This window comes from Antennarius striatus, chromosome 11 (assembly GCF_040054535.1).
Source record: "Antennarius striatus isolate MH-2024 chromosome 11, ASM4005453v1, whole genome shotgun sequence".
Taxonomy (NCBI): domain Eukaryota; kingdom Metazoa; phylum Chordata; class Actinopteri; order Lophiiformes; family Antennariidae; genus Antennarius; species Antennarius striatus.
In genome coordinates, this window is record NC_090786.1 from 5,707,501 (window position 1) to 5,722,500 (window position 15,000).

The window sequence follows — 15,000 nt, forward strand, 5'->3', positions numbered from 1 at the left end:
GATAAATAACAACATTATATTCAGTATTCGTCTGTGTTGCTCGTACAGGTACACCTATTAATACCTCGACTATCTGTCTGCATGTGCACAGAATCATTCTGTAATCGTTATTTCCCCAGGAACATAATCCATGTTACTCATTAGTTATTCTATTCTGAATGACAGACTCCTGCACCACTGTGTATGAATTTATGTTACTGCCGACTTTTTATGAACGGCTTTTAATTCATAACAATAATAAACATCCCATTTAATCTGTGCACACAAGCAGCTCTAACGCGGGCGTTCTGTATTTTGCCGATATTATTCAGTTCTGTTCTCATATTTGGAATTTGTAAACCTTTAATGTGCTTATTGTTCCTTTATGATCTAAATGTGACTACACCTTTAATTATATATGCTCATTCCTGTGCCTTATATTTACTGACGTGCTCTGTCCATATTTTCGCACTGGTATGTTTTGTTTAAAAAATCTGAATGACTGACTTCTAAATAGTCGTAGAATTTTGATGCATTTCCAAACAGTAGCCTCAGCTAACATCTTGGTCCAAATTTGTCCAATATTATATATGATCATATACTGAGGTTTAAAGCTGTGGTTGTTCTGAAACCACACTTTACACTTATTCACTTTGTAGAAATAAGAAACGCCTTTCCGACAAATGCGCGTTTGGACAGACGTTAAAATCCCCTGTATATTGACATTTCCTGTGCTCTGTGGTCTGTAGAAATGCGATTGAGGCTGTCTGGTCTCATCTTCAGACAATGACTTTAACATTTAGAAGGACAGTTGAGGCCCCGAGGCAGGAAAGGATGTACAATAAAGCCATATACCCACGATGACTGTCTGGGCTAAATCACTTTATGGTCCCGCTCTCTATGTGTCTCAGCACTGTGAGTGTGGGGAAAGTCACGTTTATTCTCCAAATGCACGCTGTTGGTTTATGACCCTGCAGTATCTGAGCGGGTTATACGGCCGCAATAAATGAGGGCAGCTATACGAGGCGCTGCACTGACTTTGACAAAACCGGGAGGAAGAGAAAGAAATGTCTCCTCTCTACGGGCTAAAACTCTGTCTCCACACCTGAGAGCGCATGACACACCTTGACGTTGGAATAATATGATCCGGATTTTAAAAAACAACAACAACAAACAAGCAGTAAATCGCTCCTGGAATGTCAATCCAAATACTAGACAAATATTTCAAATACAGCCTTTGGTTGAGTCACTAAAATAGTAGGATCATTCTCAATGAACAGAACGACCGTAATTATGTTATTTTAGGTTATAATTCTACTAAAATATAATATAATTTTTGCGTTCTTCTCTGCTCCATTCTAGAATATAAATCTATATTATTATTATTATTATTATTATTATTATTATTATTATTATTATTATTATTATTATTATTATTAGTAGTAGTAGTAGTAGTAGTAGTAGTAGTAGTAGTAGTAGTAGTAGTAGTAGTTGTAGTAGTAGTAGTAGTAGTAGTAATAGTAGTAAAAAAATTGGTTTAATTTTATTATGCCTATAATGATGTCGCCAGTCTTGTCTATTATCGTTATTATTGATAATATTTATTCAGTAGAACTAGAATCAATAGTTGGCTATAATTTGTCAATATAGCGTTATAACATTATTAAAAATATAGATAACACAAGAGTTGTTATTAAAAGAAAGGATGCCGAGGTAGTGGAACATTAATAAGAGTTCATAATCAATCATCGGAGGGTTATTGATACAGTGAATACAGCTAAGTACTGTATTACAAACTTCAATTCTAAAATTCTATTCAATTCAACTCTAAAAGCGGTGAATTCCGAGTAATAAAGGAAATTACATTGAAAAAAAACAAAAATTCTACGAAAGGAGAAAATAAAAACAAGAGGGAAAATGCTGATTTAAGAATTATGTAGATAATCCATCTTTTATTTCATAAAAAAAATCCCCCATGAGCAGCATATTTTGCCTAAACGAGCGGATGAAGGCCTCATTTCATCGCATGTTGACTCGAGTTAAATCACAGCACAGGCCTGCCGCTGTAGGCTAACATAGCCTGTTGTGTTTCCTTTCTCCCAGAGAGAACGTGTTGTCTTTGCGTCCATCGCATCCTTGCAGGAAAAAAAAAGCCACTAATTACATTTGACAGTCCATTAATATATTAACACCATGTTATCCTACGCTCTTGAATGCAACTTTAAGTTGTGTGTTGTTTCAGTCTTACAAGGACAGTTTATTGTACATGAGGTAAAAGTGTGTGTGTGTGTGTGTGTGTGTGTGTGTATGTGTGTGTGTGTGTGTGTGTGTGTGTGTGTGTATGTGTGTGTGTGTGTGTGTGTGTGTGATCGCGCGTGCGTGTGTGTAGGGGGGAGGGGGGTGTTTGGAAGCGCGGGGTCATCCTATCTGCACATCAGACCCACATCAACAGATACATATAGTAACAACGACAACAACAGCAACAACAACAATAACAGGAAACAGGAACATTAAGCTACATGCACAGGTTATAAAATAAACAGCAAAAACAAAAGAGCTTATTCTGTTTTGAGGAACAAAATATTTAAAGTTCATTGTAAATAGTATTTGAATGGAAACTGGAGCTGTTTTTAACACAGAGAATCGCCCCAACTCAGAGCCGGATTTAAACGGAACACGTGATCATCGGGGTATAATTAAGCTCTCTGATAGTAAAAGTCACCTGGACACACATAAGATATATTGTGAATGACTAACAAGAATAGAACTTGTTTTTTTATTTTATTGTACGTATTTTACTTAATGGATTGACTTGATTTTGATTATTATAGTTAAACTCAAGATCCTGACGTGATTTTTCTACACACACACACAAAAAAAAATCCACATTGCATCACACCTGCAAGATGGGTAATCATCTCTAAGGCTGTGCACGGACACTCTATACAGCGTGTTGCAAATATATACTGATCTTTCTTCCTACAACCAGCCCCGGAGGAGTCCACACCATCTTAGCGCTCAGCTGTAAAACACCCGCTCCGTCAGTAACTTCCCAAATTAAACTATTTTTCTCTTTCTGATTAAACTTAAGGAGCATATTCATCACATTAAACACAAATAACATTAAAAAAAATTCACATGTTAAAAATTCACATTTATGCACATGTGATGGTTTCACCTAGAGGTACATGTGGTTTACATATATCGCATGTGAGAACAGCAATTATACACAGAATATTTTGCGTGAACTTGACTTCTATTTTAAGCATTTTAAACAACAGGATTTAACAAAATTCAACAGAAATTGCTCATATTCGTGTTTATAGATGTCACACTTTAAACTCAAACACCCAGTCATTTCTGATGTTGTCTCTTCCACTTGCAGTTTATTTTTTAAAGTCAGATATCAGATAAACACGGAAAATATTCTTCAGGCCAAACAAACAGGTGCTCAGAGATGCGATCACTCGTGGGATCTATATTTCTCGGTTGCCTTGCAGTCTCATCTGGCAATCTGAAAGCAGTTTTATGAGGACAATCGTTTTAAAATCATAAAACACGGTTTGCATTTTGGCTGAAAGCATAGACGATTTATGTGAAGTCAACTATGTGCCATTTGTAGTCTACCTAAGCAAAAACAGATGTGTTTTAAGATGACTCTTTGATATCTATCTATTATGTTCCGTTAATTTACTTATGAATGTTTTATTCTGAATGTTTTATTTACAAAGACCCTAGGTTACGTTTTTGACTGTCTTCAGCTGGTAAACGTGCAGATGGAGCGAGTCTAGGTGAAAAGGAATGAAGATCTCCATTGGAATATATTTAAAAAAAAAAAAAAGGAAAAAAAAAAGAGGAAAAAATGTCCTTCAGGACTTACAGTCTCCCCTGCAGATTTTCACCACTGCAGTTTTTCAAGGCAGCCATGTTAGCGCCAAAATCCATTGCTTAATGCGAGCTGATCGTGCCAGCTGAGGTTAAAGTTGTTGGACATCCTTGGAGCACTGTAATTCTTTTATGAGCTATAGCCTCACCTCCTCCATGCCTAAATACCCCAGCCTCATTTATTCATACTCCTCCTATCCCGGGTCATCAGCTTCTTCATCTTCATCCGTCTGTTCTGGAACCAGATTTTGACCTGTCTCTCTGTCAGATTTAGGAGTGCTGCCACCTCCAGGCGCCGGTCCCTGGTCAGATACATGTTGTAGAGGAACTCCTTCTCCAGCTCCAGGGTCTGGTGTTTGGTGTAGGGACACCTTTTCTTCCGTGTAGACTTGGCGTGGATCCAACTAGCTGATGGATTCTCTGCTGAAGAACAGACAAGGTGGAATAGATTATTACTTTCACCACCCACTTGTGTATTTCCTGTCTGCTGGCTGGTGTCTATGCTTCCGATTGCATACAGGCACACACACATACACACACACACCCACAAAATATATATTCTTTCAGCACAAAATGTCTGGCTAATCAATAAAAAAAGGGAAAAAAAGTTTGAAGAACAGATCCATAAAGAACGACACAACTGCACTGCTAATTTAAAAATGTTGCAGACATCAGGATGATTCATCCTTTTATTACAACCTGCTTTCTACTTAATAATTTAACAATACATTGCGTAAAACCAATCTCTTATTTTGCGTTACGCACCTTTCCACAAGGAGAGGAGACAGCAGTGATACAGCAGAGGGTGTCCAAGAGCCCCAATCTCTGACTGAGAGCAAGCAGAGCTGATAAACTACCAAACTGAGTCTCATTTTTAGAATTATTAAACTGCAGCTGGGGAGAGATATTAGGACCTTTGACTTTATTGGCCACTTTCAAAACATAAAGCAGTCAAACAAGGCTGTGAAATTAGAGTAAGACGGACAGCCAGCAGGAGAGCAACAAGTATTTTTTGACTTTGGTAGTCTCTTCACACAGCGAACTGTTTGCTTCATTTTTTGAATTATTTATTTACAGATGAAACCTTGATTCAATAGTAAGAAGAATATTTTATAACCTGACAGAAAAGCTCACTGCTTTTTATTCTGCACTGAAAATATTTTAAAAATAAACTAACGGTCATCATTTACCAATAATCTTTCAGGATTATTATTATTATTATCATTATTATTATTATTATTATTATTATTATTATTATTATTATTATTATTATTATTATTATTATTATTATTATTATTATTATTATTATTATTTGTGGCTGTTTGTTTGCATTGCCTCGCTGTTTTTTCTTTATCTCAGACATGATACTTAATTTTGCACATCCTGAATTACGAACTACAAATCTGTGTAAACGTTAATTCAGCTGAAACCGAGCATTACACAAACCTTATTAGAACCATGCAGTGCAAACCCTACCTGTGTATTCCCTCTAGTGACAAATTGCTTTGGCTAAATAACAGCAATAGCACCTTAATTATTTTAATGGACAATAAAGTTTTATATTTTGTCGTTTACAAGACATTTATAGGGCTATAAAAGTCACAGACACTTACTTAGGCCACGTTCTCCCTCTCTGTCACATATACGAACACAGACACACACCTTTGCACAGGCTAATAAACATTCTTGTGTTAGGTTTACCCGGGTCAAGCTGCGTTGGTCTCTCTTCCTCCTCCTTTTTGGGCTCCGGCTTTCTCCCCAACTCCTCCACGCTCCCCAGCCGCTCGAGGACCACCTCGTTCGGGCTGGCAAAACTGGAATCCGTCGGGCTGTCGTGTGACGGCGGTGAATTCTCAGGTTTAACCTCCTCAAACCTCGGGCTCGGATTTGGCAGGTCATTCTGAGCGGAGAGACACCCTGGAAAGCCCTCCGACGCATGTGACAGAGAGATCTCGGAGTTGGGAGTGACCCCCCCCTCCCAGCAGCGGACGAATCTGTTGACGGAGGCGGCAGAAGAGGCGAGGTGCTCGGCGTGGTTCTGAGTCTGGGGTGCGTAGTACGGGTGGTGATGGTTCAGGAGGTGGTGTGAATGAAAAAGCCCGGGGCTCGACTGCAGCTGCGGAGATGAAGATGAAGAGGATGTAGAGTTGGACCAAGGGAAGCCGTTTAAGCTCGATTGCTTGTTGGAAAAATGGGAAAAATCCGGAATGTGTGAGCCGAGGGTCCCCTCCTCTTCCTCCGCTCCACGGGCTGGCTTTGCGCAGCTGGTCGTCGAACCCTGCAAGCCTCCCGGGATGAAATGTGCACCGTACGGCTCTTCGGTCTGGAGCCCCATCATGGAATAATAATTCGTTAGCGACATACTTATTTTATTATTTCAATAAAAAGACACTTAAGTGCGACTGTAAAAACGTTAGATGGGCTGTTGCTTACATCCTCCCCTAAAATGGTAGTATTTTTTTTTCTTGCCTACCTTATTCTCGGTTGCCCATTGGCTACCCAATGGATCACATGGTTAGACTGTATTTACCCATGATGGGGAATAAATCAAAAACTGCTTTTGTGCTTGGAAATGTGATAGTGCTGACCGATGGGACTGAATGGAGTATAAAGGTTTTAAAAACTCGCTTCTTAAAACATCGTTTTACAACCTGAATAAAAAAGTAGCAGGGAGCCGTTTACAACCTCGTTGAATGCCTCTCTCTCTCTCTCTCTCTCTCTCTCTCTCTCTCTCTCTCTCTCTCTCTCTCTCTCTCTCTCTCTCTCTCTCTCTCTCTCTCTCTCTCTCTCCCCCCCTCTCTCTCTCTCTGTGTGTGTGTGCGTGCGTGTGTGTCTGTGCGTGCACGCAAGGGGACTGAATAGAGATGGGCTGGTTCTCTCCCTTTCCTTTATCTTGTAGTTCAAATCAAATTTTGTCTATGACGTAAATTCTCCCTCGGTTCACGCTGGATGACCCAACGTTAGCGCGCTTCTAAGGCCTCTGAATGACTCCCCCAAAAACTTAGAACGCCTTTTAACTCTTTCATTGCCTTGCTCGGTTTATTAATTCACCGAAGCAATAAAAAGATGAATATTTCATGTGCGCAATTACGCACGAATTTCACATTCGAAGAAACTGATTTTTTTTTTTTTTAGTTTTTAAATGTTTTTTTGTTGAGACCTGATTACGTATATCCAATGGAAACCAATTGTACAATTTTTCTGAGTTTGAATTTTCCAGGAACTTTGGAGGATTTATTTTTCCTCTAAGTTAATGAGACATTTGGGTCACTTCTTCGATTCTAGAGAAGCGCGCAGTCAGGCCGGATGGGTAGTTACTATTGGAAAAGTAACTATACGTATCTTCTAGTAATTTGGAGACAGATGGATCTTGTTGATCTGCTCATTTTCTATAAATTGGTTCAATCATATCCTACTCAAGTTTTTTTAATACATTTTTCTTGTATAAAACAACAGCCATGTCAGTTTATTTACAGGCTCTATAATTCAATGTTTGTCTGTGAAAGTCAAATTCTATACCGCCTGGAGAAGACAGCCACAAACCTTGCAGCTCTGTGGTTAAACGAGTTTCAGTTTTGTGACATCACTCTAACAAAGACTTTGATCTCTGATTCTTGTGCACTCTTAGCACTATCTGCTGGCTAGATAAGTAAAAACACGATGGATTCCCAAATTGAATTAATCCAAACCACATTTTTTTTGCACTTCAGAGCTGAGGCTGCACTTAAATTAAATTCATTTATTGAAAATAATAGTCTTGACAAACCCAGAATTAGTTTACTGAAATTGAATTTGAGATAAAATCCAGTGTTCTGATCAGAACAACGGAGCTTGAACGCCATCATAGAGTAAATTTACAAGGGATTCCATGGATTAAAAAACAGTAGACTGCCTGAAACCACACCTCATGTTTGGCGACATGGAAAGCCTGCTACATTAGCAGTGAAGGGCGTCGAGCAGCAGGACACGCAGATTTAATTTCCTTATTCAGCAAGTTATCACACAACTTTGTCTGGAGGTCCAGTTCCTCCCAGAACACATGCAACAGCACTTCTAATTTAATTTAGACCCATCCTTGGGGGTTTAGGCCAGATGGATGTTGTTTCCCTGAATTCCTTGAGGTGGCAGTGTCTTTGTGTGCTCCTCTGGTGGTGAAGATTTGATTTGATAATTCCTATTACTACAATTAAATAAATAACTCAAAATTAACTCCTGCTTCTTCTGCTGCTAGTTTAATGAGGGGACATTGATATATTTGTGACCTTGGGTGAGTGGAGCTGAGATCTAAAACTCCACAAAGGTACAGTTTAATTTCTTTGTGATGTCTTTTACCCAGCGGAAAGTGAAGCGGAGTGTCCTGCTCTTGTGTCTGATGGCAGACACAAAGTCCATGTTGTGTTAGTAGCCCACTGGACCCATATGTGCATCCATGCTGGGGGTATCGATCTGAAGCAGCAGTATGGTCATTGTTGGCACATGGATATCTTGAGGCTGCAGACAGGCTCATACCACTGACCAACAAAAAAACCTGGTCTAAAGTCATTGGTGCTAGGGATGCATTACACAGACGGTAAAATGTAAGGAGGAGGCAGAGGGTCCAGTAGTGATGCTGCTTAAAGTAATGCACCAGAGGCAGTCACACCTGGTGTCTGAAGGGAATGGGAATTGACACCACGCCTTACTTTGTGTCCAGATTGCGCCAGAAGAGTTGAACATGTCCAAAATAACTTTTGTGTTATGTCTCTCTTGGGTCATTAAAAACAGCAGGGCAGCATGTGTGCAGTCGTCATTGACACCTTTGTTTCAATGGTCTTGTCACACATTATGATGACACGTGACGTGCTTGGCCTTACCGAATAGAGAAGAAGAAGGCTGCTGAATCCAAACATGGCCTAGAGATCTTGGAAGAGGACTCTCATCTTCAAAAGGCTGGTCGCTGTCGCCTCACAGGAGACCAGCATCAAGATGAGTCATGGGATTTGACAGATTGCTGTCAATGTATCGATTGCCACAATCACCAAACTGTCTGCTCACTGGGTGCCTCATGTCGAGACAAAATCTCACCATTGAGGCTGATCCAGAGGGAATTCTCCAGAGACATAACATGGATGAAATTTAGGTCTGCAGCTTTCAAATGAAGAACAGAGAAAACTCCAATTTCTTAGTGCCCCAAAAGCCAAATGTTTTAGGTCTGCAGGTGAGGAGAGGGTCTCTATTTTCTGGGATGCGCGTTGCTGGGGCCTTATCTGCAAAAAGTTCACATTCACTGGTTGCATGTGTCTATGATCATCGTTTGAAGAGGATGCAGCAAGCTTGAGGACTAAAATATATATAAAAAACCAACCTGAAGGAGATTTAGATGGATTTTTAATTAGTTGTGGACCTTATAATCCCATACAGCTAAAGGCATCTGAACATTCCTGCACATCTGAGCTACATGTAGGTGGAAGTTGCAGCATGGGCGATTTAATAAGACGCAAAACTTTAAACAGCAGCCGTGGCGCCACCATCAAGAACATTAGCTCCCAATTCTCATTGAGGAACTGAGTATTGGAATTTCTGTTGCACAGGAAGGCTTAGAAGGAGAAGAACAAAATAACGAAGTAGAAGAAAAACAATTCCAAATTGCGCCTGGCAACAAAGCTGCTCAGTTCCTGAATATGTGTTGGTCAAAAAGAATCAGCAGTCCTGTGGGTGAGTTTATTGTAGGTCATTAGGTTGAATGCCTTTAGTTCCAACCAGTAACACAATCTCTCCTTTCATGTCACACACACACACACACACACACACACACACACACACACACACACACACACACACACACACACACACACACACACACACACACACACACACACACACACACACACACACACACACACACACACAGACTGAGTGTGACAGCAGACTGTCTCTATTGCCCCAATAAAAAGTCATCAGGTTGAGGAAATGATGGCTGTAACAGCGTTGCGGTTCAAGGTTCATTGCAGCCTTGGACTCATTGTCTGTTTCTGCTGTCTGGTCCAGTGTTGTTCAAAGTCTGGGTCAGAACAGGAGAGGATAAATGACAAGATGTTCAATGATTTTTTTACAGATTGACACTCCTCACTTTGGCTCATTATATTTATATTTTCCTGGGGCTGCAGTCTTCTGAATATACTTCTTTGTTGAAAGAGAAATCACACATTACATTCATTTAGTGTTATTACTTGTGAACAGACGCAGACAGCACTGCAGCAAACTTGCAACTAGTGTTCATGAGTGTAATTATTATTATTTTCAGGGACATTTTTATTTCTAAAATAAATTTCTTTGGACTGCTTTATGACAAAGCTAAGAGGCAGTAATTAAAATGCTAATGTTCCTTTTATGTTTTCCCAGTCAAACTAAAGTAAATCTAAGACAAATTCAGTTTGTTTCTGTGTTTAAAGGTTTAAAAACTTTAGAAAAACATTGTGAAATCTGACGTCACATCAGAGCGTGTTCAAAAAAATTAAAAGAAAATGTATAAAGATTCTATTTTTATACATATATTAGTGAAAACCTTTCATTAAATGAAAGTTTCAAAAAATAAAATTGTTAGGTTGCCAAATATTTTAATGGGTTATCTTATAGGGTATAGAAATAAAATTAATGACAATTAGTTTATTTATTTATTTATTTATTTATTTATTTATTTATTTATTTATTTATTTATTTATTTATTTATTTATTTATTTATTTATTTATTTGTTTGTGTATTGATTAACTTTTATGTTTAATTACTTGCTTTTTATTTAATTATTTTTATTTTATGAGATTCCCATTCATTTTGTCTTAAAGCTAATTTGAATTTATCTGGTTTTAAGAATATTTTTTCACACACACACACACACACACACACACACACACACACACACACACACACACACACACACACACACACACACACACACACACGGTAACTATATATTTCTTACTCAGTTTTCTTGGTCAGTTTTATAAGCTTTTTCAGAAAAACTGCATAATAAGGAGAGAGAGAAGGATACCAACATCACACATATCATGATAATGAGGCGTACTCTGATTGTCTTTGCTAGTCTGAAATCACATTGTTAAATTTGATGTTGTGTTAAGTATAGTGTCTGTAGTTGTTAGCCCCAAGCAGCTGCACCAGTCTGGTATGAAAAAAATCATAGACCTAAATCTCTAAAAGCCATAGTTGTCTAATATCTTATTCTACTTAATGTTCTCTGAACCCTGAAGTGATGCTGGTGCACTTTACTTTTTGTTCAGCACAGAGAAATCTAAAGTTGTAAATATCAATCTAACTGTGTAGTGGCATCATACCTGCAGAAATATCTCTGAACCCCTGATCTTTGATGTAAAGTCACACACTTGGATATTTAATATGTTTCTATGTTTTACAGCTTTTCAGAACTGAACGGATCATTCCTAGAGTTTTGTGTTGATGAATGGAAATAAAGTTTAGAAGCTTGACTTTTCATTTCTCAAGATTTGGCCACATTTTAAAAAATATATATTATCGGTGGAACCCAAAGCAATATAGTAAAACTGTAATTTCATTGTGTTAAATTATTTTCATGAGGATATTATTAAAGCCTTGATTTTCATTTTTAATATTATTCATATAGGAACAGAGCTGAAGGGTAGAACCCGACACTGAACATGTTATGTTAGATTAGTATGGAGTATCCTATTTAATCAAAGTGCTTCATTTAAGCCTGAGGTGTAAGATGAATAACACACAGTGGGGCAGGGGGCGATCCTGCACCCCTTTTACTGAACCTGATGGAACTTCCATACAAAATAGTCCCTCTCCATCGGGGCCCCTGTGTCAGCTGCTTGCATTATCTTGTCTTTATATGTGAGTCAGGAAATAAAAAACGGTATCTGTGTGCACCACAGTTACCTAGAGCTAATTTCTTCCATCTTTTACTGAAAATGATGAACCTCAAGGCTAATTTTAAACATTTATGAGAAATTATTTTTGAGACTATTAACACATGGAGTTAGTCTTTTCAAAGGTTTTCATTGTCTGAGATCAGCCGTTGTGTCGTTAGTACACACACAGTCCATTATAGAAACGTCTCAGCTGATATGGGAGAATAAAAGCTGCTTGATGTTTGATTTGATTCATCATTTAAGGCCAGAAATAAACACACATGTTACAGAATAGAGACTTATGCTAAAAACATTTAGCTGGTAATGGCATCATGGTACAACAATGTTGGAATTATGCCACACTAAAGGCAAATGACAATTTAGCACACATCGTTTCCAATGCTCAATTTCTAACACACAGCTCTGTTTCACAACAGCACATCATAATCTTTAGATCTGTTTATTTCCATGACGAAGCATTAAAGAGATCAAACATGGTGACAAATATGACGTTAAAATTGCGTTATAAACTTTCATAGATCATTTGACAAGTTATGAAACGCCCTAATGACATTATCATCAGTTTTCTTTTATTGCACATTTATTAGTCTTTACTTACAACAGACAGACACACAGACACACAGACACACAGACACACAGACACACACACACACACACACACACACACATGCATGCGCACACAATGACGATTGATGAAATAATGCTCTAATGTCTCCACAATGACAATTTTTAAGCTTTTTTATAATCATGACCACACAACATTAATATTTCATCAGCTAAAAATGTAAATGTACCAACTGAATTTTAAACTCAACTTTCCCCGAAACAAAAACCTGCAAAACTACTACAAGCAAAGTCAAAGTCATCATTTAAAAGAAGGGCCGCTGATGAAGAGATGGACGCCTTCTCTTTCCCCTCTCCTCATTATATGGCCCGTAGAGCCTCATTACCTCATCACACTCTGCAGGGAGAAGACAGAAGACATGAGGGTGACGAGGGTGATGCTCGCTGGACGGCTACCATCTTGTTAGAATATTCTTTGACAGGAGTGTCCTTGAGTATGTCCACTGCAAAACTTTGTTGTAAATTTATAATGAAACCTGGACAGCATTCTGCTGTATTAGTGTCAAACTGTGACATGCTGTAAACTGTGAAGCATTTGTGCAATAAATAATACATGATTACAGCGTGTCAAGCATTTGAGTCATTTCTAACTGTTAATTTGATTAGTAATTGTTATGTTATAAGTAATATTATTACTGGCAGTGGACGTTAATGCAGAGTTACAATAGCTTAGGAGACAATAGTTCTTTTACCATTTCTATAGTAAAGAAATATTATGCAGTTATTTCAAGTAAAAACAAGTAGTTTAGAAACTGTAAATGTACATTATTTGACTGACAGAACTGTTTTATTATAGTAATACAGATATGAACTGTTTTATTTATTTCCAACAGTATATTTTAATTCTGAGACAGAGTAGGAAACAATAACGGAGATTACAGTACTTTGCAGGTGAAGCTGCCACAACTGTATATTCACAATAAAATATTTACAGTGTAGGAGAAATACATATCCCGACCTGGAGTGGCTGTTTTAATGCTACAAGGAAGAAATATAATGCAAATACATGATAATGAAATTACATTACAGTCCAGATAACTAATGCTCTCATACCAACTAGAGTCCTTTTTTCCTCAGGAGACATTTTGAAATATCACGGGAGGTAAATAATAAAACGGTGCCTGAATTTTAATCAGCTGCTTGGGTTTCACGGCTCTGCTTTGCTTCTTGCTGGCTCTGTCACGCTGGGACGCTTGAGCCGAGACATCATCAACACTTGAGCACAGAGACCAGAGTTTTTCTACCAGTGTTGTTAAGTTTACTCTTCTTTTGACCAACACTATCTTGGGTTCCTCAGCAGGTGTTTGAGGCTGGAAAGCAGGAGTTCTATGATGTTGGCACAAATACAAACGACTTGTTTCTCTCGAGGTCACAGCTTCTGATGATCCCCATGTGATAGTGACTACGGAATCATCTTACAGGCTGTTCAGACAGCTACATTTGATCAACAACAGGTATTATTAATGCCAACAGATTCTTGGCCGGTGAAGTTTGTGTCTGGTTACATTTTCTTCTCTATGAGTGGTAGAAAATGAGTCAGATGCAGATTTAACATAACTGTATCTTGAATTTATCCATCATAAGCAGATGGAAGTACTTTACAGAACGAGGCTACCCCAGGAAACCCTTGGGCGTCCGGCATTGTAAATACCAAAGGGGCTTTCCCCGTTTATTGCATAATAAATATTTATGACTTGTTAAAACACATTGGCTTGATGCTCGGCACCCCAGCACCTGAATGAAACTTTCAGGCCACGTTGTAACAGGAGGCTGTCTCCTGCCCATGCCAACATCTCCTCCAATGTTCGGTGTTATAAAAGGTCCACAGTAATAATACTATATATAACAATACAGTTTGTGACATGATCGGTCCTGGAGCATGGCTCTAAACATCCCTGAACACATGTGATTGTCTCATGTAAACATAGCTCTTACTATGTAATATGCCAGTTACTGGTACACCAGCTTTGACCACTTTCATTTCTTCAACAATGCAGGGTGACAATCTGGAACAAATAGAGAGAAAAACCCCCCAACATGTTATGAGTCAAACTGATGTAGGCTGATCCTGTGTTGAGTACTGTAGATTCAAATATCAAAGTAGTCCATATTAAAAGGGTCAATATAGAGAAAGGTATTTATTTTGGCCTCTCCAGACTGTGGATGGACAGACTTCTACCTCAAGGAACAAATACAATAAATACATATTACATAAAATTTAAGTATGATTTTCCATGCAACCTAAATTTAGACCCAATATTATTATTATTATTAACAACAACAACAACAACAACAACAACAACAACAACAATAATAATAAAATGATCGCACCAGAATTTTTTTATTATAAATTTTTTAATTATTAATTGTAAAATTTATTTTTAATATTTTTTATTATAAAATGGTAGCACCAGAATTTTTATTATTAATTTTTTTATTATTAATGGTAAAATTTATTTTTATAATTTTTTTATTATAAAATGGTAGCACCAGAGTATTATTATTATAAGTGGTATTAGCAATAGTTACTACTAACAGCCATAGCTGGTATTACAAATTGATCAACAAATAAATAAATACTACTTATGTTGAGCTTGAATCTTACTA

General features: G+C 37.9%; 1 protein-coding gene across 1 annotated transcript; it reads right to left on the reverse strand.

Moving 5' to 3' along the window:
• Nucleotides 1-2,858: 2,858 nt before the first annotated feature.
• LOC137604066 (homeobox protein Hox-D9b-like) lies at nucleotides 2,859-6,226 on the reverse strand. Its single transcript, XM_068328000.1, has 2 exons — nucleotides 5,566-6,226; nucleotides 2,859-4,284 (listed from the first exon to the last, which is right to left on the reverse strand). Exons 1-2 carry the CDS (start codon nucleotides 6,224-6,226, stop codon nucleotides 4,040-4,042), a joined length of 906 nt encoding a protein of 301 aa, XP_068184101.1. The 3' UTR covers nucleotides 2,859-4,039.
• Nucleotides 6,227-15,000: the final 8,774 nt, after the last annotated feature.